Below are 27,831 nucleotides of genomic sequence, written 5' to 3'. Positions count from 1 at the left end.
AGATGGATACTATACGTATGTAATACTGTTGTTTGCTACTAATGAGTCAAGTTGGAGATAGCTTGGTCTCGGAATATGATTTCTTTGTTTATTTCATGTGTAGGTGACTCGATGCCTCGGGAGAGTATTTGCGGTGATGGACCGGAAGTCGGCTTGGGGATAAGACGACGTTCATGGTGGTCAGAGATAATGCGGGATACTTAGGCTAGAGTTGATGCACGTGGTTGATGGAGATTCCATATGGCATACGATGGAGGTATTGTGTGCGTATGGGATGCGGAGTCGAATTTGGAAAGAGTCCAAATTTGGTATGATTGGTTATGCAAAGTTTGTTTCTTGTACTAGAGGGTTTCCTAAGGTGTTTAGGACTCTTAGTATGAGTTTGGTTCGTGGCTTTAGGCTGCCTACCTCGGTTATAAATAGAGGGGGAGCGTGAAGCTTCCCGGTATCGCTTTTGAGAGCAATTGAGTTGAGTTTTGAGTTAGGGTTTCGAGTTTAGTCGAAATTTTTGTAAGGAGTGCTGTTGGTGCATTTTGTAAACACAGAGAGAATAAATAAAGTCGTCATCTACTTTAAGAGTTCTTCGATTTGTGTTTCACCGGGTTTCGGCGGTCTAACCGACGACTCACCGGCGGTCAGACCGGCGGTAAGGTGACGGTCAGACCGGTGGCAGATTAGCGGTCAGACCAGCAGTGGCAGCAGGCACGGCAGGCGACTTCGGCGGTCGGACTGGTTGATCTATACCGGTCAGACCGACGGCATCAGAGCGGTCAGACCGATGGATCAATCTCGGTCAGACTGACTTCTGTCGAATTTGAGGATAACTTTTATTTCCGCTAAAAGTTTTCGGTTTTTTGGGTATACCAACCATTCACCCCCCTCTGGTTGGCTTAGTTCTTGCTGTTCGATCCTACAAGTGGTATGAGAGCCTTGTTTTCTTCTTTGGATTTTTATCGATCTAGAGTTTTTGCCATGGCTGGTCCTGTTACGTTTTCAACTAAGCCTCATGTTTTCGATGGAACGGATTTTTCTCATTGGTGTAGTAGGATGCAATCTTACATTATGGCTGAAAATTATGACATTTGGAGAAAAGTTTCCCATCCTTATGTGATTCCTGAAGTGATTAATACTGCTTCTTTAAAAACTAAGTTTGAACAAAATTGCAAAGCTCGCAATATTCTTTTGAGTGGGATTTCTCGTTCGGATTATGATCGTGTTGCTCATCTTCAAACTGCCCATGAGATTTGGAATGCTTTGAGTAATTTTCATCAAGGAACTAATAACATGAAAGAACTTCGTCGAGATCTTTTCAAAAAGGAGTACATTAAATTTGAGATGAAACCTGTAGAAGCTTTGGATGACTATCTTTCAAGGTTTAACAAAATTTTGAGTGATCTTAGATCTGTTGATTCTTCTTATGATGCTAATTATCCACAATCTCAGATTTCTCGCCACTTTTTGAATGGTCTTGACATGTCTATTTGGGAGATGAAAGTTACATCTTTTCAGGAGTCTGTTAACATGTCTACTTTGACTTTGGATTCGCTTTACACAAAATTGAAAACACATAAGATGAATGTTTTTTCTCATAAAGTTGATACTAAGCCAAGTGCTTTGGTTTCTTCCTCTTCTTCTTGGGATGTTGATGCTTCTTCATCAAAGTCTTCTTTTCTTGCTATTTTTAATTCCACTTCCGATGATCAACTCAAACAGATCGAGGAGGATTTGGCTTTGGTTGCTAACAGAATTGCTCAAGCTATGAACAATGTCAGGAACAGGAAAAGAGGTGGTCCAAATCGTTGCTTTGAATGTGGTTCAATTGATCATCTTCGTTCACATTGTCCTAAGCTTGGGAGAGGCAAAAGAGAAGACAAAGATGGTGAGAAAACCAACAAACAACAAGCCGAAGGGTACATCCCAAGGGAGGAAGTTCAAGGATAATCTCAGGAAGGCTTTTGATCAAGTCTATGCCGCATTTGAGCCACTAAGCGATGTAGATGGTGAGAGTGGAGATGAAGAGAAGGGAAAGAACATCTGCAGTGTTTGCTTCATGGCACGTGGTGAATCGAATTCAGAGTATGAATATCATGAGGTAAGTGTTTTTGAAGAAGCTATTAATATTTTGAGTGCAAAAAATATGAAGTGTGAGAAGATGTATAGAAAACAGGAATTTATCATTGAATCTCTTAATTCTGAAATTGCTAGATTAAAATCTCTTATTCCCAATGATGATGATTGCAAAATTTGTGAGGTTTTAATGAATGAGATTTCAAAAATTAGAGAGGTTAATGTTGCACATGACTTCAAAAATAAATCTTCTCTTGCTTGTAGTTTTGCTTTGCACACACACACTCTAGATGAGTTGTTTTTAACTAAAAGGTTGTTGCAAAAATAACAAATTGCTTTTATGCTAGTTTGTTGTTTAACATGATTTGTGCTAAAAAGTTAAAACAACCTCATGATGTTTTGGATTGCTCAACATGTACTTTGAATAAGATGAAACTGAAAGATGCTTTAGGTCATGTTGAGTACATGGAAGATGTTGTGAAAACCAATGAAGTGCTTTCTTGCCCCAAATGTCGTAAAAGCAAAGGTGTCATGGTAGATTGTGAAAATTGTGCTAATTTGGAAAAAGAGGTTTCTTATTTGAAAAATTCTTTGCTAAGATTTTCTGATGGTAAAAAGAACCTCAACATGATTTTAGATCAATCTAAGGTTAGCACACATAACCGTGGATTAGGTTTTAATCCTTATGCTCATAATTCTAGACATCCTCCTGTTGTGTTAGGTGTTGGTGCTAGAAGTGGTGAGATTTTGGTTAAACCTGATACTAATAAAACTGTGTTTAAATTTGCTGGTATCATGTCTACCTTGAGTGTATTTTCTTCAAAATCCAATGTTGTGCATGCAAAACCTCCTATTGTTGCTTGTGTTGCTAAGTCTTCTAATTCTATCAATGTGTCTAAACATCATGAAAAATATACTTGTTCTTTTTGTGGCAAAGATGGACATATTGTTGGTTTTTGTTTCAGATTAGCTCATAAACAGAAAAAGGATAGAGAGATTGCTTTTGCAAAATCAAAGTGGCAAAAATCTGGTTTTCCCTCGATGAAACCGGTCAGACCGTAGTGGGTCCGGCGGTCAGACCAGCTACTGAGCGAAGGTCAGACCAGGCACCGGTCAGACCGGCGGTACAAAGGTGGTCAGACCGGCCCCCGGTCAGACTGGCTACTGTACCTTGGCCAGACCGGCCTCGGAGGAATTTTTGTAAAAATTCTCAAATTGATTTTGCACATGGATATATGCCTATTGGATCTTCTGGTCGTGTGTCTCAGTACTGGATTCCTAAATTTTTATTATCATCTAACCCCAGTACTGAGGCTTCGACTTCTGTTTGTGTGTAGGCTTTGGTGGAGCAGAAGGAGAACGTGTGGATCGTGGATTCCGGTTGTTCGCGGCACATGACCGGTGATAAAGATTGGTTCTTCTCCCTCAAAAAGGCATGCAAGACTGAATCGATTATCTTTGGTGATGCTTCTACTAGTGCTGTTCTCGCTACAGGTTTGGTTAAGGTAAATGAAAAATTTGAATTGAAGAATGTAGCTTTGGTTGAGGACTTAAAGTATAATTTGCTTTCAGTTTCACAAATTGTTGATGAAAATTTTAAGGTTCACTTTAAGAAAACTGGAAGTAAAGTTTTTAATTCTTGCGGTGATTCTGTGTTGAATATTTCTCGCTATGGAAGAGTGTTTAAAGCTGATTTTGAAAATCCTGTTTCACCAGTGATAACATGTTTGGTTGCTAAGTTTGATAAAGATGTGATGTTTTGGCATCGTAGACTTGGACATGTTGGTTTTGATCATCTCACTAGGTTAAGTGGTTTGGATCTTGTTCGTGGTTTGCCTAAACTTAAGAAAGATCTTGATTTGGTTTGTACACCGTGTCGTCATGCTAAGATGGTTGCTTCTTCACATGCTCCTATTGTTTCTGTGATGACGGATGCACCGGGACAGCTATGGACACTGTTGGTCTAGCTAGAGTGCAATCTGTTGGAAGAAAGTGGTATGTTTTGGTTATTGTTGACAATTTTTCTCGATATTCTTGGGTTTTCCTTATGGCAACTAAGGATGAAGCTTTTCAACACTTTCGTGGTTTGTTTCTTCAATTGGATCTTGAATTTCCTGGTTCTTTGAAAAGAATTCGAAGTGATAATGGTGGTGAGTTTAAAAATGCTTCTTTTGAACAATTTTGCAACGAAAGAGGTCTTGAACATGAATTTTTTTCTCCTCGTGTTCCGCAACAAAACGGTGTTGTTGAAAGGAAAAACCGTGTTTTGGTTGAGATGGCTAGAACGATGTTGGATGAATATAAAACTCCTAGAAAATTTTGGGCCGAGGCAATTAACACTGCATGCTATATTTCAAATCGGGTTTTCTTGAGATCAAAACTTGGAGAATCTTCTTATGAACTTCGATTTGGACGATAACCCAAAGTTTCACATTTGCTTGTTTTTGGTTACAAGTGCTTTATCTTGAAATCTGAAAATTTGGATAAGTTTGAGGCACGTTCTACTGATGGATTGTTTCTTGGCTACCCCGCACATACTCGTGGCTATCGTGTACATATATTGGAGACTAACAAAATCGTTGAGACTTGCGAAGTTTCTTTTGATGAGGCTAGTCCAGGTACTAGACCCGATATTGTAGGTACACTGTCACAGGTTCAGGGGGAGGATGGTCGTATTTTTGAAGACGAGAGCGACGACAACGACGATGACGAGGTCGGCTCAGCCAGTCAGACCGGGCGCCAGGCCGGTCAGACCGCCGGCACACCTCCGGTCAAACTGGCACAGGAGGTGCGGTCAGACCGGCCAGGTTCATCGGGTTCCGGTACTGTTGATGCTGATCAAAATGGTCCTCCGGAGATTACAACTTCGACCAGTACTGATACAGAACGTAAATCAACTTCAGAAGTCGCTGCTCCTTTGCACATTCAACGACGACATCCGCCGGAACAAATCATTGGTAATATAGGTGAGCGGACTACAAGGTCTAAGGTAACGACTCATGATGTTTGTGCAAATTCTGCATTTGTTGCTTCTTTTGAACCCAAAGATGTCACTCATGCATTAACTGATGAATCGTGGATTAACGCCATGCATGAAGAACTTGAAAATTTTGAGAAAAACAAAGTTTGGACTTTAGTTGAACCACCTTCTGCACATAATATTATTGGAACCAAGTGGGTTTTCAAAAATAAACAAAATGAGGATGGTTTGATTGTGAGAAATAAAGCTAGACTTGTTGCTCAAGGTTTTACTCAGGTGGAGGGTTTAGATTTTGATGAAACTTTTGCTCCTGTTGCTAGAATTGAGGCAATTAGACTTTTGTTGGCTTTTGCTGCTTCAAAAGGTTTTAAATTGTATCAAATGGACGTGAAAAGTGCTTTTCTAAATGGTTTTATACAGGAGGAAGTTTATATCAAACAACCACCAGGTTTTGAAAATCCTGATTTTCCCAACCATGTTTTTAAATTGTCTAAAGCTTTGTATGGCTTAAAACAAGCACCTAGAGCATGGTATGATAGGCTTAAGAACTTTTTGCTTGCAAAAGGTTTTACGATGGGAAAGGTTGACAAAACGCTTTTTGTTCTTAAGCATGGTGATAATCAAATTTTTGTTTAGATTTATGTGGATGATATCATCTTTGGTTGTTCAACTCACGCTTTGGTTGTAGAGTTTGCTGAGACTATGCGCAGGGAATTTGAAATGAGCATGATGGGTGAGTTATCATACTTTTTGGGATTGCAAATTAAGCAAACACCTCAAGGTACTTTTGTGCATCAAACGAAGTACACGAAGGATCTTTTAAGACGGTTCAAGATGGAGAATTGCAAGCCAATTGGTTCTACAGCTGTGTTAGATCCTGATGAAGATGGTGAAGCTATTGATCAAAAGGAGTATAAAAGTATGATTGGATCTTTGTTGTATCTAACTGCTTCTAGGCCAGTCACACAATTTGCTGTTTCTTTGTGTGCGCGCTTTCAAGCTTCTCCTCGTGCTTCATATCGTCAAGCGGTTAAGCGTATAATGAGGTATTTGAATCATACACTTGAGTTTGGAATTTGGTATTCTACTTCATCTTCTATATGCTTGAGTGGATATTCCGATGCTGATTTTGGTGGTTGTAGAATTGATAGGAAAAGTACTAGTGGAACATGTCATTTTCTTGGTACATCATTAATTGCATGGTCTTCTAGGAAACAATCTAGTGTTGCTCAATCAACTATTGAATCTGAATATGTTGTTGCTGCTAGTTGTTGTTCATAGATTCTTTGGCTTTTATCTACTTTGAAAGATTATGGTCTTACTTTTGAGAAAGTACCTCTCTTTTGTGACAATACAAGTGCTATTAACATTGCTAAGAATCCTATTCAACACTCACGCACAAAGCACATTGATATTCGTTTTCATTTTTTGAGGGATCATGTGGAAAAAGGAGATGTTGAATTGCAGTTTTTGGACACAAAGTTGCAACTTGCTGATATTTTCACTAAAACTTTGGATTCTAATCGCTTTGCTTTTCTTCGTGGTGAATTGGGCATAATTCATCCTTTTGGCATGGTTTGAGGGGGAGTTTGTACCTCATGGTTTTATCAAGCAAAAATATGACAATGAGAAAAATTGATAAATGAGAGCTTTGTTTATGCATGCTAGCAATACTTTGAAGGTTTATTTGTCTCAAGCATAGCTTGTATGTATTCTAGTCTTTTCATGAGATTTAGATTTTGCTTTTAAGGGAGATGATGCATGACATTTAAATTCTACTTGAATTAAGCAAATATGCAATGTTGAGTCTAGCATATGGTTTGATTCTTAAATGCTATATATATATATGCTTTATTGAATTGTTATTCCTTAAATAGCTTTAATTGTTCATTGTAAAAAGAGAATAAAAAATATAAAAAATGAATACCGAATCCTTGGAAATAGTCTTGACGACAAGGACGTATTCGATGTGAGCAAAATAATGGGTGCCGAATCTCTGAAAACAGTCTTGACGACAGGGACGTACCCGGAATACAAAAGAGAAAAATATGAGCAAAAAGGCTCAAGAAAAGAAAAGGTTAAAAAATTCTCTTGATTATTTTGTGCTAAAGGTTATTTGAGAAAGAGTGATAAATGCAATAGGTATATGTGTTTAGTGTTTATTCTTCAACCTATGTGCGGGTAAAGATGTTGCATTATAAATCGTATGAAATCATGAATTTTTATTGTTGATTCAAGCTTAATTGTAAAATTTTTGGTTCGTGGTTCGCATGGTGACATGTCGTGGGGCTGTGTCTTGTGGGTACAGTGGTACACCTCTAGCCAGAGTAAAACTATTCGAATAGCCGTGTCCGCGGTTATGGGCGGGTCTAACAATGTCTTTCGTGATTAGTCTCACACTTCTCACCATAATAAAAGATGCTATAACTGGTAATAATTTGATTAGCTCCTGGTTTGGAATGGTACATTCCTGGTTTGGAGATAGATCTGTATAGCCGGGTATGGTTGTTCAGGATGGTTGGGCCTGTGCAGCATGGGTATGTTGTACCGTGTTGATTAATATTGATGATTAATTGCTCTACTGTTTTACAATTCTCAAAAGTTTGCTAAATGCTGCTTTTGCAAATAAGCCCTATATTATGCCATTCTTTGGTATCCTTGTGCACTTGCATACTTGCTGTGTAGCTTGCTGAGTATGTCATATGCTCACCTTGCAATAATCATCAAACCTCAGTTGAAGAAAAAGGATTCAGAAGGAGAAGACGTTTGGCTTATATCCCAGTTGAGCTGCCTGTGGGAGTGGAGCTGAAGCTCGCTAGGTTTTATTTTTCCGCTGTCGTTTTCTTCATGGTGAGGACTAAGTGCCTCTTATGTAAGTATTTATTCGCTTTAGTTATTGATGAATCTGTATATTAAATTGTCAGTTTCTGTACCTCGGCTGATTCCTGGACGAGGATTTTATGCACAAATGAGTTCGGAAATTACTAGTGAATTTCTGGGCGTGACATGTAAGGTGTCTTACAGGTATGGATTGTATTGACTCATACATAGAATTTACGTAGTTGGTCAATGTTCCAAGAATTTGCCAACTCGCGGCCATCGCCGTTTGCAATTTTGAATGCGCCTGGCCGCAAGACTTGTGTGATCGTGTAAGGTCCTTCCCATTTGGGTGAGAGCTTGTTTCGCCCTGCTTGGCTTTGAACCCGTCGGAGGACGTAGTCGCCGATCGAAAGTATGCGTGCTCGGATGCGCTTCTCGTGGTAACGGCGGAGGGCCTGTTGGTAACCGACTGCTCGGACGGCAACTTGTTCGCGATGTTCTTCGAGTAGATTCACATCATTGTTTCTCAGCTCCTCCTGATCCTCGCCGGGATACCTCTGTACTCATGTACTTTGATGTCGTAGCTCGCTGGGGAGCATGGCCTCAGAGCCGTACACGAGGAAGAAGGGTGTTTCTTTGTTAGACGTTGTCGGTGTGGTGCGTACAGCCCATAGTACTGATGGGAGTTCTTCAACCCATTTCTTGTCGTGTGACATGAGCCTGTTGTAGACACGGGTCTTGATCCCTTGTAGTACTATGCCGTTTGCCCTCTCGACTTGCCCGTTGCTTTGAGGATGAGAGACCGAAGCGAAACATATCTTGACTCCCAGCCTGATACAGTAATCCTGGATATCGGCGCTGATGAACTGGGAGCCGTTGTCAGTGATGATGCGATGTGGTAGTCCGTATCTGCAAAATATCCCTTTGATGAATTTGATGGCGTTGTCATCCTTAATTTCCCCCGTGGGTATCGCTTCGATCCATTTAGTGAATTTGTCGATTGCCACGAATAGGAACCTGTAGCCGCCCTGTCCTCATGGGAATGGCCCGAGTATATCTAGCCCCCAGCACGAGAACGGCCAAGTAAGAGGGATAGTCTGCAGCGCTTGTGCGGGTAGCTTTGTGTGTTTGCTGTGGAATTGACAGGCTTCACACCGCTGGACTATGTCGCATGCATCTTTGAGGGCGGTTGGCCAGAAAAACCCTTGTCAGAAAGCTTTCCCGACAAACGTCCGACCGGCGGTGTGTGACCCATAGATGCCTTCGTGTATATCAAGGAGGAGGGGTCTGCCATCATCGGACGAGACGCATTTGAGAAGTATCCCGTTTGGCGCTTTCTTGTATAGATCGTTGTCGATCGTGCAATAGATCTTTGCCTTACAGGTTATTTTCTCAGCCTCTGCGTCGTCCTCGGGCAACTCTTCGCTGTTGATGAATTTGATTAGTGGGGTGCGCCAGTCGTCTGTGGTCTCGATATCGGCAACGGCGCGTTCTGCCTCTGTGGCCTCCGAGCTGATGTCAGAGGTATCTGGGTTAATTTGGCCGCTGACCTCTTTTACTGATGGTTTTGTCAGGATGTCCAGAAAAGTGCCGGGCTCGAGCGGTTCCCGTCTGGACACGCGCCGTGCTAGATCGTCAGGCTCGATGTTGTCCTTGTGGTATACATGTCGGACCTCGATCCCATCGAACCTTTTCTCCAGCTTCCTGACTTCTGCGAGATACTTGGACAATTCGGGGTTAGAGCATTTATAATCTTTGTGCACCTGGTTCGCGACTAGTTCGGAGTCCCCTTTCACGATCAGTCGTTTGACCCCAAGTGCGGCTGGGCTCTTATCCCGGTGAGTAGTCCTTCGTACTCGGCTGTGTTATTGGTTGCCCTGAAGTTGAGGTGGATTGCATGCTTGAATTGATCTCCGGAAGGAGATGTCAAGATGAATCCTGCCCCTACTCCTTGGCTGTTGAGTGCGCCATCGAACGCCATTGTCCACGTTTCGTTGTCAATTTGGTTATCTGATTTGTTGTCAGGCATCGTCCAATTTGCTACGAAGTCGGCGAGTACCTGGGACTTGATGGCTGTTCGTGGCACAAAGTGGACGTCAAACTGGCTTAGCTCGACTACCCACTTCGCAATGCGACCGACAACGTCTTTGTTCCTCACGACTTCACCGAGGGGGAAAGATGAGACAACTGTGACTTTGTGGGCCTGAAAGTAGTGACGCAGCTTTCTTGATGTCATGATTACCGCGTAAAGCAATTTTTGTATCTGTGGATATCTTGTCTTTGCGTCATGGAGAGCTTCGCTGACGTAGTAAACTGATCGTTGTATTTTCTCTCTCTCGACAACAATGACAGTGCTAACCGAATAAGGTGTGGTAGCAATATAGAGGAATAATTCTTCATTAGGTTAGGGAGCAATGAGTACAGGGGGTTTGATAGGTAGCGCTTGAGTGCAATAAATGCCTCTTCGGCTTCCTGTGTCCATACAAATTTGTCTTGGTTCTTCAGCAGGGCGAAGAAGGGCTGTCCTCGTTCTCCCATCCTAGCGACGAACCTGCTTAGTGCTGCCATGCATCCGGTTAGCTTTTGTACTTCCTTGAGTCTTGTGGGCGACTTCATGTTCTCGATTGCTTTGATCTTCTCGGCATTTGTTTCTATTCCTCTGCTAGAGACGAGGAAACCGAGCAGCTTGCCCGACGGTACTCCGAACGTGCACTTCTCTGGATTGAGCATGAGGCGATATCGTCGGAGGTTGTCGAACGTTTCCCGTAGATCGTCAATCAATGAGTCGCTTGTCTTAGTCTTGACAACGATGTCGTCGACATATGCCTCGACGTTGTTGCCGAGCTGGTCGCTAAGTGCGCCCTGGACCGTGCGCTGGAAAGTATTCCCTGCGGTTATCAGTCCGAATGGCATCTTAACATAGCAAAATACCCTGAACGGCGTGATGAATGCTGTCTTCTCTTCGTCCTCTTTCGCCATGCTGATTTGGTGGTAGCCCGAGTAAGCATCGAGAAAGCTCAACAGCTCACAACCGGCTGTTGAGTCCACCAGCTGATCAATTCGAGGGAGAGGGAAGTGATCCTTGGGACACGCCTTGTTGAGGTCGGTGAAATCGACGCACATTCTCCATTTTCCGTTGGCCTTCCGCACCATGACTGGATTGGCTAGCCACTCTGGATGAAGTACCTCTCTGATAAGCCAGCTTTGAGAAGTTTGTCGAGCTCTTCTCGTATAGCTTGTTTTCGGTCTGGTGCAAATCGCCGCAGTCTTTGCTTTACTGGCTTGGCATCGGGTCGCACCATGAGTTTGTGCTCGATCACCTTCCTGGGGACCCCCGGCATGTCGGACGGCTGCCAAGCGAACACATCAGCATTGTCGCGGAGGAAGGTGATGAGCGTAAATTCCTATTTCTCGCTTAGTGATGCCCCGATCTTGACGGTCTTGTCGGGGTTGGCACTAGAGAGTGGAACGATCTTGATCGCGCTGTCTGGTTTCGGCGTCTTGTTTGTCTTGGCCACTTTCTTGGGTTGCTCAGTTGTAGCGGGTGGGCTGGGCGTGTGCTCGACCATGTCGAGGCTCCGTTGTCGCACTGTACCGCTAGCTTAGCGTTCCCTTGAATAGTGATTGTTCCTTTTGGTCCCGGCATCTTGAGCACTTGATACGCGTAGTGAGATGCGGCCATGAACTTCGCAAGTGCAGTTCTCCCGATGATGGCGTTATATGCTGTATCGAATTCAGCGACATCAAAGGTGATCTCCTCTGTTCAGAAGTTGTTTGCTTGGCCGAAAGTCACAGGCAACGTAATTTTGCCCAATGGTTTGGACAACGATTGGGGAGTAATTCCATGGAAGGGTTGATCGGTAGGTGTCAATTCGCTTCGTGGGATTCCCATCGCGTCCAAGGTGCTGGTGAAGAGAAGGTTGATTGAGCTGACACCGTCGATGAGAACCCGCGCGGCCTTGATGTTCCGAATAGTGGGTTCGACCACGATCGGATAGCGTCCTGGGATGACAGTAGTATTGGGATGGTCTTCTTCCGAAAATTCAATCTTCTGTTCAGACCACTTCATCTTCGGTGCAGCCCCTGCGATGTCGAATAGACTTCACGTTCCACTTTCTTGTATTCTCGTTTTGAGGAGTACGCTGTGGAGCCTCCGAAAATGTGCGGGACGTGGAGGTCAGAGTCTGGATATGCTGAATCCAATTCCTGAGCAGCCGCCTCCGCATCCTTCTCGATCACTCGTACTCGCTTGCCTTTTTCAAACGCCATGTGCTTCTCGAGCGACTTTTTGAAAACAAGGCAATCTTCCAAAGAATGTCTGTTCGTCTTGTGTATGGGGCACCATGTTTTCTTTGCATTGCTACCTTGTGGGTCTGGGCGCTTGGGTGGGTTCGTGTATTCTGCTGCGAGAACTTCCGCTTGAGCTTTCCTTTTCCCACTCTTGCGATTTTTCTTCTTTCTTGACTTGGGTGCGTTCGTGGCTAGTTTCTTTTCTCCCCCGGCCTTTGGCTTGTCGTTCTTGCGTCTCAGCGCATCGTCTACGTGGGTGCATCGCTCAACGATCTCGAATAATCTCCGAGTGGTTGTGATGCGTCTTGTCGCCAACTCCTGGGTAGTATAGCGATCTCGGACACCGGACTTGAAGGCGCGAATTACAGAAGCGTCGGTGATGTCGGGGATTGTATTTCTGCACTCATTAAAGCGCCGAACATATTCCCTCAAGGATTCACCTGAGTTCTGTGTCAACGCATGTAGGTCGTCTTCTATCGCGTGGCGCTTGTAGGTTCCTTGGAAGTTGGTGACGAACTGCTGCCACAAGTCTGCCCACGAAGAAATCGAGTAGGGCGGGAGATGCATCAGCCATGAATGTGCAGAGCCTTTTAATGCGGTTGGCAGATAATTTGCCAACGCGTTGTCATCTGCTCCGGCAGCGTAGAGTTCCGTGGAGTAGACTTGAAGGAATTCTTCTGGGTCAGTACTCCCATCGTATTTCTCTATTGCTCCGGGTCGGAATCTCTCAGGCCATCGGACATCACGCAGGGAACGACCGAAAGCTCTACACCCAGCGCTGGGGGCGGTGGGTTGTCGGCGATCGTGTGTCCTTCGTGGATGTCTGTCTGACGATGAGGATGAAGAAGATGATGACGATGACGATGGATCGCTTGGTTCCGGTGTGGGATTACGAGATCGTCGGCTGGGTTCTCGAGAATCCTGTCGTCGTTCTCCGTTGTTGTCCCGGCGCCGATCTCTGTCGTCCTCGTCGTTATGGCGGTGTCCTCGACCAGTACCACCTTGCATCCGCCTTTCGCGATCATCATGATTGTGGCGGTTGTGGTGATTAGCACGGTCTCGGTCTTCGTTCGAGTGGCCCTCTCGTTCTTCACAATGTCGTGAAGAGACGCGATGTCGGGAGCGATTCCCGTCGTCTTGCGTGCATCGTGCCTCTCGGCGGCCATTGAGATGGTCGCGGAGATCAACGGTGCCGCGAGGTGGAGGGGTAGCTTGATGGGGTGACTCCTGATGTTCGGGATTTTCGCCATCGACACCGTCAGTTGGTGGCTATTCTGGGTGTGCTGCAGCGGCGGCCTCTTCGAATGCATTGCTGAGGTTGGTTACTGACTCCCGTAGTCGTTCCGTCCATTGTGCAAGGTCATCGTTTAGGACGGGATCTTAAGGGGTCTCCCTTAGTATTGCGTTGATGGTCCTGATGTGCTGGGCCGGTGTAGTCACTTGATTTTGCGCTTCCGCATTAACATGTGCTGATGTGCTGGTCCCGTCGATAGCCAGTACCTCGCGTGGCGTACTCGTTGGCGATGGGCCATAGTCTTCGAGTAGATGTAGGACTGATGGTTCGTGGGAATCAATGTTGATTTCGCCAACGAATTGATCTGAGATCAGCGTTTCTTGTTCCTTGCCTTCATCTCTAAGGGGTATGCCTAACTGTTGGACCTTAGGAAATGACGTCTTTGTAGCGCTGAGAAAGATCTTGCAGCTTGAGAGGTCGTGATTCTTTGTCTTGTGAATAGGACAATAGACATCACGAGTTGGAGAAATACGCTGAATTCCACGCTCTTTGCAGGCGCGAATTTCGGCATGGACGTTGAGAAAAACCCGGCAAGCTTGCAAAGTGTGTTTCCTGGTTTTGTGGATAGGACACCAGGACCTTGTCGCTTCGGAAGTTATTCTCGTCGGCTTGCGGTTCTTGTCAGAATGACAAGGTTTGGCCGCGGCAGAATTCTTCTCAAGCTTGGATGTAGTCGATGTTCCGTTCTCCGCTTTGGCGGGAGGACCCTCCGACATGGGATCGTCTTGGGTTGTAGCCACTGTGTTCTCGTTTCCGGTCATTGTAGGACCGGCTGAGATCGGCGTCGTGGTGTAAACCGGGAAGACGATTTCGCCGACTTGAGTCCACACCAGCATTGTTGAGGCAGGGATTGCCTGGTTGAGGTTGACGCTGATGCTGCTGTCGACGGAGCTGGATGACGTAATAGTAGAACCTTGAGTACCAAGTCCCCCTACCTGGCACGCCACTATCGACGGGTGATACCCGTAGACCGGATATAGAGGGTATTGGGGTACGTTGGTACAAGGATCTACGTAATACGACATCGAGCAAACAAAAAACGAAGATTTATACTGGTTCAGGCCCCTTGACAGGTAATAGCCCTAATCCAGTTGATATGGGATTATATGATGGAAATCACAGGTTACAAAAGGGAACAGTGGAACTCGGTGAAACCGTCGAGAACGTAATCGAGTAGGTTCGACTAGCTCTCCCGACGATATGGCTCCTGTAGGCTCCGACTTCATAGGCTGTGGTGATTGTGTTGGATCTCAGCTTTGATGCCTTAGGTCCTCCCAGGGGGTCCCTTTTATATCACAGGTCAGGCGGTTTCCAAGTCGAACTCGGAGACATCGGACCCTACGCAATACATTGACGACCCAGTCCTGTCCGAGTACGACTCTTATCCTCTGTAAACTCCGTGAAGGATTTTCTTAGTGTATGCAGAGAATGCCCGTATATGCGCGGGCATGCCATATCGATATGTGACGTATATCGAAGGGTAAAGGGTATCCCTAACCCGTGACCCTGACACAGGGGTCTGTGAAAATCAATATTTTTACGTGCGGATGGCCCAACTGCACGGGATAATCGATTATCCCATGCCGTCAAGTTATACCACCCGCATGCAAAAAAAAAAACACAAAAAAATAAAATCAAAAAAATCAAAAAAAACCCTAACCCAAACCCTAGAATCGCCTCCCGTCGCCGCGCCACTGACACACCCAGCCATCGCAACTCGTCGTCGTCGCTATCGTCACGCTGCCACCGCCACTCCCGACCGCCGTCGTCGAGCCCACCCCTCGCCGCCACCGTCGCGCCGAATGCCATCACCGCCAGATCCGGGCGGAGGATGGCCGCCGCCGCCGGATCCGGGCGGGTCCAGTTGCCTTCGCCCCTTGCCGCTGCGACCAACTGCCGCCGCCGCTCTCAAGCCCGCCGCCGTCAAGCCCACCCACCACCGCAACCGTCACGCCGGACGCCATAGCCGCCGGATCCGCACGGATCTGGGTGGGGTCGGCCACTGCCACTAGATCCGGGCAGGGGATGGCCGCCGCCGCCGCAGCCGGATTTGGGCGGGGGCCGGTTGCCGTCACCCCTCGCTGTCACGCTCGAGCAGCTCACCGCCGCCTTCCACCGAGCCGCTCGCCGCCACGCCTGTCCGGTCGCCGCCTCGTCGCCTCCCGCTCGTTCCCGGCCGCCGGCTTGTTGGCGGCGCCGCTGAGCCGGCCGCATCCTGCGGAGAGGAGAGGAGAGGAGAAGAGAAAGAGATGGAAAAAGAGACAGAGAGGTGGGAAGTGAGAGAGAGAGAGGAGTGAAAATAAAAAAGGAAAGGAAGGGAGAAGATGTGTGGAAATTTTGAAGTGGGTGAGAGGAAGAGATATTTTCGCGTGTGGTCCACTTAATATGCACGCACGCGAAAAGTGGATAATGGGGATTATCTCATGCGGTCGGATTAAGACGCCCGCACGAGATAATGCATTTTCCCGTGCGGGCGACAACCCGGCACCGGTCGCCCTATTTTCCAGAAGGCGCCACTTACGATCCGCCTGGAATCTACCGCGGCCGGCGTCCAAGATTTAAAATCTTTTGTATACTAGTGACATCTGGTCAGCCGCAGCACTACTGACCCGTTACTGTTTTCATACATTTGTGTTTCGAATTCAAACTCTTCTTATATTCTAATAGATTGGCACTTGTAATTAACACAAGTTATTTCGAAAAATAATTGCAATAGGATGCATGTGACGCTCCATTGCTAGTTAATTTCCTTCAGCTGGATAACGTGGCCACGTTCCAAAGTTGTTCGATTAGCAGGAATATGCAGGATGCTGTGTCAAGCAGTTACCTCAAGGTGGCGTTATTTTTTTTTAATGTAATCGACATATTTTATATACCGAGGGTATCGAAGTTAAACAAAGGGTTGTTCACCGGTCATCTCGAAAGAGGAAAAAAAAAATAGCCGACCAATTAATAATTGGAAACATGCCAAGATAGTCATGTTTGTTGCTAGCTGTTTCAAGTTAAATTGTATGAACATAGTGGTTGGTTTTATTATACAACCCCTCCTGCTACAGAGGTTTTTAAGAGAGATTGCATAATTCTTAAAAAGTGGAGACACAAATATATAGCTCTTTCATTCATTCACTTATATATAGGCATAGCTATGAGTGCTTTCCATATTTAGTGATAGACCTAATTAGTGGGCAACCGGGCTAGGCCAGCGGTTTCCTAACAGGTTTAACTGGTGACGTATTTATTTTCTTCATGTGAGACCCGTTTGTACTCAACGTATTGGGAGCTGTTGTTGGGCGATCAGCCACGCGCGCGCACTCTATACGTGCATGTTTATACATAATATGTAAAGTTTATACGTATATATAAAAATTATTTACGTGTAAACTTGGTATATACACGTATATAATTTTTTATATATGCATAAATTCATACACATACACTTTTGATGTATAATTTTTTTATACATATAGACACATATACTTGGTATGTATACATATAAATGAATTTTTTTTAAATTACACAATACAACGCAGACACTCACAACGCACGTGCACTCACCCCTATGAACGTACGTACGCAAACCTTATCCCTATGAGTATCTTCGAAGACTGGGCCGATAAATTCTGTAGAGATTGACGAAGATATAAAAGAATATTTGTATGCATATAAACATCATTCGTATATATACGTAAAGTTTATAGTATACGTACTGACGCATATTACGTACCGTCCAACAACTAGCTGCGCGCCACCTCCCGCAAGCGTGACTTCTCACTAATTAGCGACTTTGGCAACCGATTGGCTCTTATAATATATTTTGATGCGATGGAAATTGTCTGCGGTACTGCTGATGCAGTAATAGATATTGGCATATACTCCCTTCGTCCAAAAATGAATGTAGAACTGGATGTGATATATTCTGATATAATGAATCTTGATAGAGGTATGTCCAGATTCGTAGTGTTATGATGTGTCTACTAGGTTGGTTTTTTTTATGGGACGAAGGGAGTAGTCTGGTGCTAGCCAATGCTACTTCATCAGCAATGTTGTAGATCTGCGTCCGTTTTCTTGATCACTCTAATGTCTTGCAATGGACTTATATGTGGACATGACATTTTGCTTTGACATTAGCTGCTGCTGTAGCTAATAGCTCATATGTCATGGCACTCTCTCGCTCTCTCGTATGACCTGATTTGGTGAGGGATATCAATCTATTGATTAAGTGCAATGTGGATAAAGCAAATTTACAAATTTGAGTATAATAACCCTGCGTGCTGTAGATGTGTTCCCTGTAACGCAAATGAAAAGAACACTACAAGAACGAGGCGATAGTATTGCAAACGTAGGAAATAGTTTTTCTAGAACTACATAATTGATAACGAGGCGATAGTACTACTAAATTGGTAGACACCAGTACAAGGAAGCTGTCCATTCTTGATAAGAACAACATGCAAACAAACAAATAATCTCACTTGATAACTCAGTTATATGCAATAATATTTATTTTCAGAAATATTGTTGTATGCAATATAAATTTAAAGAAATGAATTTTCAAATATGGAGCCTTCGATGCATAATGTGCTTGTGGTTTTTGTTTTTTCCTAGAAAATCATATGTTAATAATTACTCCCTCTATCCTAAAATAACTTCAACCTTACCCTTAGGTGTGCAATAAAATTTGAAGAGAAAAATATCAAAGTGTTCCTTATTAATAGAAAAATAGTATTGATGGATATGGGTAAATAAACGTATTGATAGAATAAAACTCGCTGATTGACATACTAAGGATAGATAAAGATATCCTCTATGATGATAAATATGGAACAGAGGGAGTACAAAGCAAGAATTACCTTCCATGTATTTTATTTAATGCGAGTATATGTTGGAGAAAATTGGAAAACTTGCAAATTAACTTTAACTCTTCCACATGGAAAAGAAATGAGCGCTTAAATACTTCAATTGCACGCATGCATAGATATAATAATGCTACATGTTTATCAATATAAAACGGAGAGAGTAGAAGTTAACTTATTTTACAACAAATTGTGGAGACTAAGGGTTCCTTAAAAATGGAGGATTGACAAAAACAAATTTGGAGGATTAGTTTTCCAAAGGATTTTTTTTCCTATAGATCCATTTAATTCATAAGAAGAGGATAGGAAAATTTCCATAGGATTGCATTCCCATAATGAATTCTGTAGGAAAATAAACAAGAAGTTTTGGATGAATTTTTCCCCTCTTCTCGTTTTCCCTGTTTTCAATTTCTGTAGAATTAGAAAAATATACCACTTTAAATCTTGTGTTTTTCCCATCTGGCATAAAAATAATTTTAGGACTAAGTCAAAGAAAAATACTATGCAGATGATGTTTGGTTACAATATTTGTACGATATGGCACCATGCCATTCACCTAGCACTACTACTAAAGAGATTTTCCCAAACGGTCAAAATCAAATTTCCCATGCGGTTAAGCTAGCCATCTGCACGAAATGGTCTATAAAGATAGCGATTTTTTCATGCGTGTGCTTATGCGGAGCACATGCAAAAAAAAAGGCAAAAATAATATTTTTAAAACAAACAAACCCTAGGCCCTGCCACTACCCGCTCCTTCACTAGTGCCGGCCGATCGAGCCGCCGCCGCTGCTCCCATCATCGCCGACGCCAGATCCGCCGCCACTCCCGCCATCGTCGGTGCTAGATCCGCTGCCGCTGTGCCTCCCGCGCCAAATCTGCCAGCGCGCATAGGGGGCGGAGTGGCCACCAGGTCCGGCCGCCATCGCCACCCGCCCATCGCCTTCACTTCCGAGGTCGGTGGCGGCGGATCTACCCGCTCCCCCCGCCGCTCCTGAGGTCAAGGACGGAGGATCCGCGCGCCGATTGACACGTGCCCCTGTCGCTGCGGGCCCTCGTCGCGCACGCGTTGCTGCTTGCCACTCCCACCCGTACAAAGAATGGAGAAGAGAGAAGAAAACGAAAGAGAGCAGAGAGCAAAGGAGGCGAAGAGAGGAGAAAACGAGAGAGAGCAGAAGAGAGGAGAGGAAAGGAAGAGACAAGATAGAGAGAGAGTGGACAGGAGTTTAAAAAAAATTGAAGTTGTAGAGAGGGAAAAGAGAGAGGAGGGGAGAAAATATCTGTAGAGAAGAGATATTTTCCCATAATGTCCACTTAATTAAGAGGCTCGCAAGCGAAAATTTATTTTGCATGTGGTCAATTAAGAGGACCGCATGGAAAAATAAGCTCATTTTACGTGTGACCTCCTTAAGTGGCCCGTATATGAAAATGCGGTTCCGATTTTTACAGACACAAGATGTTACGGTCCTCTTGTAACTTATAAGGGCTCTCGTATAGAAAAATCGTTTTTATAGCAGCCTATGAGAGGAATACCGGAACATGCAGCCATTAACGGAAACAATTGATCTTAAAAACTATCGCAAAACATCTTATGTATAGCAGTTCTCTCGTAAGTCAAATATACTAGAAATTTAGCGTGCCAGTTGGCACGCTTGGTTTATAGCCCGTGCATATTGTTATGGTGTTATTTAGTGTATGGATTATGATAAAAACTTTATAATGAGTATTAAACTCTGACTTAGTAGTGTCACTAGTGTGTAGCAAATCATATAATTCTGAATACCATCAAATAAAACTACGTACGATAGTATTTTATTAAGAAAAAAAATCTTTTAATATGTGATATTTTATTTTGAAATGAACTTATACAAACAATTAGATATAAATGTGATTTTAACGTTTTAAAATTGGACGGACTTTTTTTACTTGTGAGGTGTATAAAGGTATTTATTTTGGTTCTAAAAGAACTTATTAATTTTCATTTCTTTTGAACTTCATCCTCATGAGTTCCCAACTCACCTCCCTCGTTTTTCGCACGCAAATTGCTAAACGGTGTGTTTTTTTTTTAAATTTTCTATACGAGAGTTGCTTGAAAATAATAGTAAATATTTAATTAATCATAAGAAAATACATTGATCTTTTTGCGTGTTCAGGAGGTGAGTTCACAGCCTTACCTTCTGAACACGGTCTAAAGAGATATTGATGATTTGTTGTTGGGCTTGAGCGCTCAACCAAGCTAACCCAACCGAATCCGGGGCGTGTTTGGGGGTATTTCTAACTGCTGCAGCTTTTCCAAGCTTCCCCAAACAATCTAGCTTTTGGTTCAGGTTCTAAGAAACTGTAGATATAGATTCTGAGAAATTGTAGTGGTAGAATCAAGGAAATGAACAAGAAGAAGACAGAAGCTGACAAACCTAGCTTTTCTAAATTCTTAGAAGCTGACTACCAACCAGCTATTTCTCAGAATTTTTAAGCTTCCTTAAACAGGCCTATGGTTTGCTTGCCATCGACACGAGGAGGCAAAACGGCAGACGTGTGCACGTATCACGGTGATAGGCCTATGCGCTATGCCTAATTTTTTTCCTTCTCTCCTGATATCTCCCGAGTTACTCTTGACATACGCGAGTCTTCACCCGTTGCTTTGCGCCACGTGTCATAACTATATATATAGGAGGGTTGTCAGCTCGACCAATAAGCTGGCGGGTCTCCCCATCGGCTACAGAAGTATACTCCCTTCGTCCCAAAATAAATGCAGTTTTGTACTATTCACGTTCAACGTTTGATCATTCGTTTTATTTGAAAATTTTTTATGATTAGTATTTTTATTGCTATTAGATGATAAAACATGAATAGTACTTTATGTATGATTAAATATTTTTAAATTTTTCACAAATTTTTTAAATAAGACGGACGGTCAAACGTTGGGCACGCATATCCACGGCTGCACTTATTTTGGGACGGAGTTAGTAGATAGATGTGCATTGCTACCGAACACACAAACAATAAAAATGGATGCCATCCGACAAGAATAAAAGAGAGCCCGCGAAGTATCTCAGTTGCTACGACCGGCGACTTGTCAATGCATATATACGTCCAAGGTTAGTTGCCGATGGAGTATGTAATAATCCCATACCCGGAAATCAGACCCAAAAAATTTCATATTCTCATCTCCGATGTTTGATCTGCATCAGGAATTGACGACGGATCATGAGCCGCCGGTGGTGGAGCTCACCACGGACGCGGAGTACGCGCAGGAGCACCCCCGGCTCGTCCGGTTCTTTGGCACGACCTTCGTGCTGAGCCTGGGGCTACTGCACGCCGCTTGCTCCCTGCACTGGGCTCATCCTCTCCCTCGCGGCGTCGGCACGGCCGCGTTCGGCGCCACTGCGGTGCTGTGCCTCGCGGTGGGCGCGGTGTCGCTGCTGCTCTCGTGGAGTGCTGCGGCGAGGATGACGGCGACGAAGGCGCTGCCCACGCGGCGTGTCGAGCGGCGGCTGCTCAACCGGCTCTGCGCCGCGGTCCACGCGTCGTCCGCGCTGCTCATGCTCGCGCCGGTCGGCCTGCTGGTGCTCGTCGCCGACAAGGCGTACGCGTTCGCCGTGGTCGTGCCGTTGGGGCCGGTGGGCGCGAGCCTCTTCCCCGTCGTGCGCAATGGAGCCCGCTTCGGCTTCGCCTGGGGCGCGGCGCAGTACGAGGCTCACGAGCATGACCTCCGGCGCTACTTCGGCCTCGCCGCCGGCGTCACAGTCCCCACCTACGTAGCGCTGCTTTCTCATGCCGTCTCCGATCATTTCAGGCCGGCCGGCTCGGCTCAACGCCGGCACCATGATCTGGGCGGCGTGGACGCCGTCGAATGCCTCCTGCTGTACGCGTCTACCGCCGGCCTTGCGCTGATGCTTCTTGCGACGTCGCCGCCGGCGCTGTGCTTCCGTCACACGAGGGCAGTTGTCGTGAACCATTTCCTCGGCGTCCTCGCCGACGCGCTGCTGGCGTTGGTCGGCCTCGCCGCGCTCGTGGCCACGGCTGAGATCGCAGGTGGCTTGGCAGCATTGGCACCGACCACTAACGTCATAGCCGCATGTGCCATATTTGCGAAAGAGCACGAGGACGAGCCGGACCGTCGTGGGCAAGACGATACCAAAGATCACCTTTGTTCATCGTCATCGTCGCGACAGCCCGTGGCGCCCCTAGTGGTGAATTCGCTGGCGTTCGGCACGGTAATGCTGTCCTACTCGGCGCTTGATGGCGGCCGTGCCTTCAGCTGGCCGGAGAAGGCCTGCCTCGTCGCCGTCGCTTCCCTGCTCGTCGGCAACCTTAGCCAGATGGCGCTGCAGCGCCGCGCCGTCCGCACGGATAGCGTGGTCACCACTGCACTGTCCCTCTTTGACAAGGTTAATAAGGTGACGTTGCTGATTGCTGCATTGGGTTGTATGTCTGTGTTAGCTACGCACAAAATTACTGCATCCCACTAGGTATAGCTAGCTAACCGACGATCGAGGTCCCGACTACGAGACTTACTTCCTCCGTCCCAAAATATAATTAAGTGGTTTTGGTTGGATGGAATACGTCCTACCTAGTACTACGAATCTAGATAGACAGCCCATCGAGATTCCTAGTACTAGCTAGGAAATGTCCAATCCAACCAAAACTCTTTATATTTTGTAACGGAGGGAGTATATGTTCTTGCATGTGATATATGGTCTAGATGTTATGTCCAGGAGAAGTTTTTTTTATGATCTTTGAGGAGGTATCATAAGGTATGTGCTACCATTTGTAGACAACAATAAGTGTAGTAGATCTTACTACCTTCGTAACGACCATAAAAGAACTGATCTACATAGGGTGACGTTGTTGTTGTAATCTAGCTTGTAGTTCAGGTTTTTTTCCTTTCAATTCTTATTTCACCTAGCTAGTAGTATGATGTACTGTATGGTCGTGTGCTAATGTCTCACTTCTGCAGGAAAAGCCCATATGAGACTATGATGTACCATCCAAAAACTCAGTTGTTTCTGCAATCAGTTAATCAGACCTAGTTTGAATTTTTTTAACGCTTTTAATTGATTTCATAATTATAGTGTGTGCGTGCTTAATTCTAGTTAACTGAAAGATGCAAATGTGTTTGGAAATACTTCTCGTATGATTCTTTTGCTTTGCGGTATTTATCTCAACAATTTTCCGTTTTATCAATCACCTGATTTGTTTTTTTTTTCTTATCCCCGAGTGATCTCCTAAAATTGCACAGGCGATACACTCTAGAGCCCACAATACAGAGTAGATATGTACTGCAACTTTTATCATGTTTTGTTTATTTTCTTTCTAGATTATTTAATCTATATATATATTGTTATGATATATAACTAAATTATACAAGTTTTATTTCATTGTTGGTAATATCTATAGCAAGCATATATATTTTAGGTCTAGGTTCACCATGAGGCAAAGATATCACTACTACAAAACCCTAATGGGTGCCGGTTAAGAATCCCACATAGGTGTCTGATTACCTAACCGGTACTTTGCAGGCAACACTGATGAGAGAGAATCAGATGTGCCGATTTAGGGCAATTCGAACAAAACAAAAAGGTCGGCTCGACTCGAGCTGTTGCATCGAGTAGGTCCCCATCACTCCCGAGATCGATCAACATCCAAAAACACAATCACAGAGTTAACATTGAAAAATAAAATCAACATCCACATATTAACAACAAAATCCAAGAACACAGAGAGGAGGCTACCGCGCCGCCGCTCATTGTCGTTGAAGTCCGTCATCGAGCGGGCCAGCCCTGAGCACGCTGTGGCCGATCCGGCCATCCTCGAGCTCGTGACGGACCCGGTGGACAGGAGGAGGCGTGGCAGCTGAGAGGCTGAGTGAGAGTGGGGAGTGAACAAGAGGGGTGAATGGACTAGTCGTCCATAAAAGACTAGGCTGGCTCGATTGGTCCTTGGCTTAACTACCTCAAGGGTGTTAGTTTTCTTAAAATCCGGCACCTACATTTTTATTTGTAAACCCATATTAGATGTTGGAAAGGCAAGGCAAGGAATGCCCTCAACAGCACCATGAAATTGCTGCACCATCGTCCCAACGTTCTTATACATAATTCACCCACAATCCCCCCCCCCCAGCCCCCCTCCTACTACAGTGCCAATTTCCACTACTGAAGAATTGATCTTTGCCCGAATGGCAAAAATCACATTTGTCATGGTTCGAATAGGAACTGGTACTAAATAATATCTTTAGCCCCAGTTCAAAAGCCCAACAACACTTTATGATCTTTAGTCCTAGTTGGTGTTACCAACCGGGACTGAAGATCATTTTTAGTTCTGGTTCAATAGTTGTCAGTGGTGTCAGGCATAACCAATCTTGTCCCCTTATCTTCCCTTATCTTCTCTTCCTTAGGCCATCACCAATGTGGTGCTTCAGCCCGTGCCCCTAGCGACGGCCGTCCGCTTTTCCGTCGGCGTCGTCCCTCTGCAAGAGAGCACGTCCCACAGCTAGGAGACGCGCCCCCCAGCTCCTTTTCGCCCAGGCGCCGGTGAAAGGAACCTGTTGCGTGGGTATGGGTGCTTGAGGCAACGCCCCCCGAGCGAGGATTTCCTCTTCCACCCCTCTCCCCTCTCCTCAAGCTCCTCGGCGACGACCTGGGGACGGAGGGAGAGAGGCGCGTGGCACGGCGGCGGCCCTCCTCCGGCGACGGGAGAGAGACGCGGCGAGGGAGAGGAGGCGCGGCGGCGAGAGGGCGAAAGGAGCCGCTCACCTGCACCTCGGCTTCCTCCTCCGGCGCCGGCGTCGTCTCCTCCCCGATCTGGCCGCGGGGGGGCCAGATCCGCCCACGAAGGCGGGGTCGGTGACAGCGGCGGGGTAGGGAGGTCGTCGACGGCGGCACAGCAGGGAGATCGGCAACAATGGCGGGGCGGAGCCAGCGCGGGAACGGGGCGAGGCGCACCGGGCTCGCTCGCCAAGTCCTGGCGCGAGGCGGAGAGGAGAGCTCGCATGGAGTCCGGCGACGGAGATGGCGAGGAGAGGAGAGACGAGAAGCGGAAGGGAGGGGCGAGTACGATGGAGACGAGAGAAGCTGGTTTGGTAGATAGAGTAAATGAGTGGAAGAGAGAGAGAGGAGGAGGAGGAGGAAGTGCCCGCATGCGAAAATACAATTTTCGCAAGCGGTTGCTCTACCCGCTTGCAAACACTGTTGGAAAACCCTTCTTTAGTCCCGGTTTACAACCATCTTTAATCCCGGGTTGCAAACATGGACTACAAATCCGGAATTAAAGATGTCCATCTTTAGTCCCGGTTGAAATAACTGGGAATAAAGTTAGATCTTTAGTCCCAGATAGTGTTACCAACCAGGACTAAAGATGGTAGCGGCATTCCCAGTTGGTCACTATTTTTTTCTTTTTTTTTTTCATTGTTTCTTTGCTGCTTGTATTTTGATTTTTCCTTCGAGTTGATCCCAAAATGATTTTCCCAAATTGAGTGCTCCACATGCATATCGCCAAATCAAAGTAACATCACAAATCATTTATTCATATAACAAATTCTCAAAAAAAAATACATCACAAATTCTAAAAGAAATGCATCACAGATTACACATCTCATATCCATACAATCAGATCCATGCAATGAATCACAAATTCTAAAAAAAACAAGAAATAACAAACAAAATCCGGCGATGCCGCTGTAGCCTCCCTCCTCCCCTCCGGCAGAGTGGAGGGGCCGCCATCCCCCTGGTTCGGGCGAACCCCCCCGATCACCGTTGATCCTGGGGTTTGGTGTGGACGCTCCAGATCACTCCCTAATGGCGGTTGCGGGGTATTTCGGACATTTTCGCTTCGCCAACCGTCATACCTACCTCTATATAAAGGCTTCGCTCCCTCACTTCACACACACACTTCCAAGCTTGAGCTGAATTATAAGAGGCTCTATTGTACTATATTGTATATTGTACAGTAGAATAGGAAGAGAGTAGAGTAGGAGTCAAAAGAATTCTGGAGTTGTCGATAATCTTCTCCTATTTCTTTTATTCTGTTTATTACTCTGAATTTAATATAATATTCTTCTTGAGTAATTTAGATTTATCTTGTGAGAATTATCTCTTGGTTAGTTCCTAAGTAGTATACGGGATTATTGTTCACTATAATCAACTTTAATATAGTGATTGCTTTGGTGAGTTCTAAACACTAAAGTAGATATTAATTGCTTAGACGTGGTGTTTAGGTAATTGTTATCCAGTAATTGTTGCGTGCCCCACAGTACGTTTGAGGTGGGTGTAGAGGTGGTGACAGCCCTCGAGATCACTTAAGTCCTCCTTGTCCGAGTACGTAGTAGAGCGACATCTGGGAACAGCAGGTTGCCAGTGCCTGAAGTATTGCATTAGGATTAAAGTTAAGCTTTCCCTAGACACTGTTTCTCACTAGAAAATCATCTCTATCCTGGCCTATCATCTGCTTGGTGTCCTTGGATGAACCGGAGGAAGATCTGACCACACACGTTCCCTTGGATTCGATACCCTTGGAATACTCCGTAGGGGAAGTGCTACATCGGTATATTCGTGTGCTTGCAGATTTTATCTGTGATTGTAAGAAATACCAACAGGGAGCGCACTAGGTGAGGTCACTAATAAGACGATGCATGTCAACAAGGGAGGAGGAAACCCTAACCCTAGCGGTATCACATCAATCTAGCTAGGAAAATCTTGTGTTTCCAAATTTTATATATATATATATATATATATATATATATATATATATATATATATATATTTCATTTTTTCCCTATCCCTTTCAGTACTACTACAGAAAAGGGGATAGGTGCTAGTTGGGATCTGATAATAGGTGCCGGATTTTCCAACTGGCACCCTGATAGCGGCACCTTTGAGTCTCCTCAATGGTGCCGGTTCCTAAACCAGCATCTTTGAGGCCCGACATGTTGAGCAACTCCCGGTCACCCCGACCAGATTTCATCAAACATTTAATTCATATAACGAACATTTAATCCAAGAAGAATGAAAGAGCACTAAGAATACAAGAACATCAAGACCCCTCTAGTGGTGAAGAGGTGGTTCTACGACACCTGCCCGGTGCCAATCCCTTTGCCATTCGCCAACCTCGAGCACATCATCCCACGACGCTAAGGCCTCGTTTGGCACAGCTCTAGCTCCCAACTCCAACTTACCTGGAGCCGGAGTTGTGCCAAACGGTCCAGATCCACCTTTTTTTTGGAGTGGAGTTGGCAGAGCTACTCGTAGAAAATGAACTACGGGGGTGGAGTTGGGTTTTTGCTGCTCCACAGCTCCACTCCACCCCAAAAGACCCACTACCCTCTAATTTTTTAGAGTATTTACATGAAAATGCCACTCAACTAACCCTACAATCCTCCTTTCCTCCCGTTCTCTCTCCTCCCCTCCCAATCCCGAGCGGGCGCCGGCGACAGCGGGCGGCGGCGGCGGCGGCGGGACGACGACAGGCGGTGACAGGCGGCGCGGCGTGACGATGACGACCGGGCGGAGGCCAGCGGCGGTGGGCTGCGGCAGCGT

At 45.3% G+C, this 27,831-nt stretch overlaps 1 protein-coding gene across 1 annotated transcript; it reads left to right on the top strand.

Moving 5' to 3' along the window:
• Window positions 1-1,876: 1,876 nt before the first annotated feature.
• Window positions 1,877-22,770, top strand: LOC127755727 (uncharacterized). The gene is made up of 3 exons (XM_052281394.1): window positions 1,877-2,092; window positions 21,334-21,396; window positions 21,490-22,770. Exons 1-3 carry the CDS (start codon window positions 1,877-1,879, stop codon window positions 22,768-22,770), a joined length of 1,560 nt encoding a protein of 519 aa, XP_052137354.1.
• The last annotated feature ends 5,061 nt before the right edge of the window (window positions 22,771-27,831 follow it).

This window comes from Oryza glaberrima, chromosome 11, assembly GCF_000147395.1.
Source record: "Oryza glaberrima chromosome 11, OglaRS2, whole genome shotgun sequence".
NCBI classification, from domain to species: domain Eukaryota; kingdom Viridiplantae; phylum Streptophyta; class Magnoliopsida; order Poales; family Poaceae; genus Oryza; species Oryza glaberrima.
Note: the sequence above shows the minus strand (reverse complement) of the source record. Positions and strands in the feature narration are given on the sequence as shown.

Coding starts and splice junctions, on each gene's coding strand:
- LOC127755727 (XM_052281394.1), top strand. CDS start 1,877: ATGGTGAGAAAACCAACAAACAACAAGCCGAAGGGTACATCCCAAGGG. Junction 2,093..21,333: donor CAGAGTATGAATATCATGAG/GTAAGTGTTTTT, acceptor CAAGAATAAAAG/AGAGCCCGCGAAGTATCTCA. Junction 21,397..21,489: donor AATGCATATATACGTCCAAG/GTTAGTTGCCGA, acceptor GATCTGCATCAG/GAATTGACGACGGATCATGA.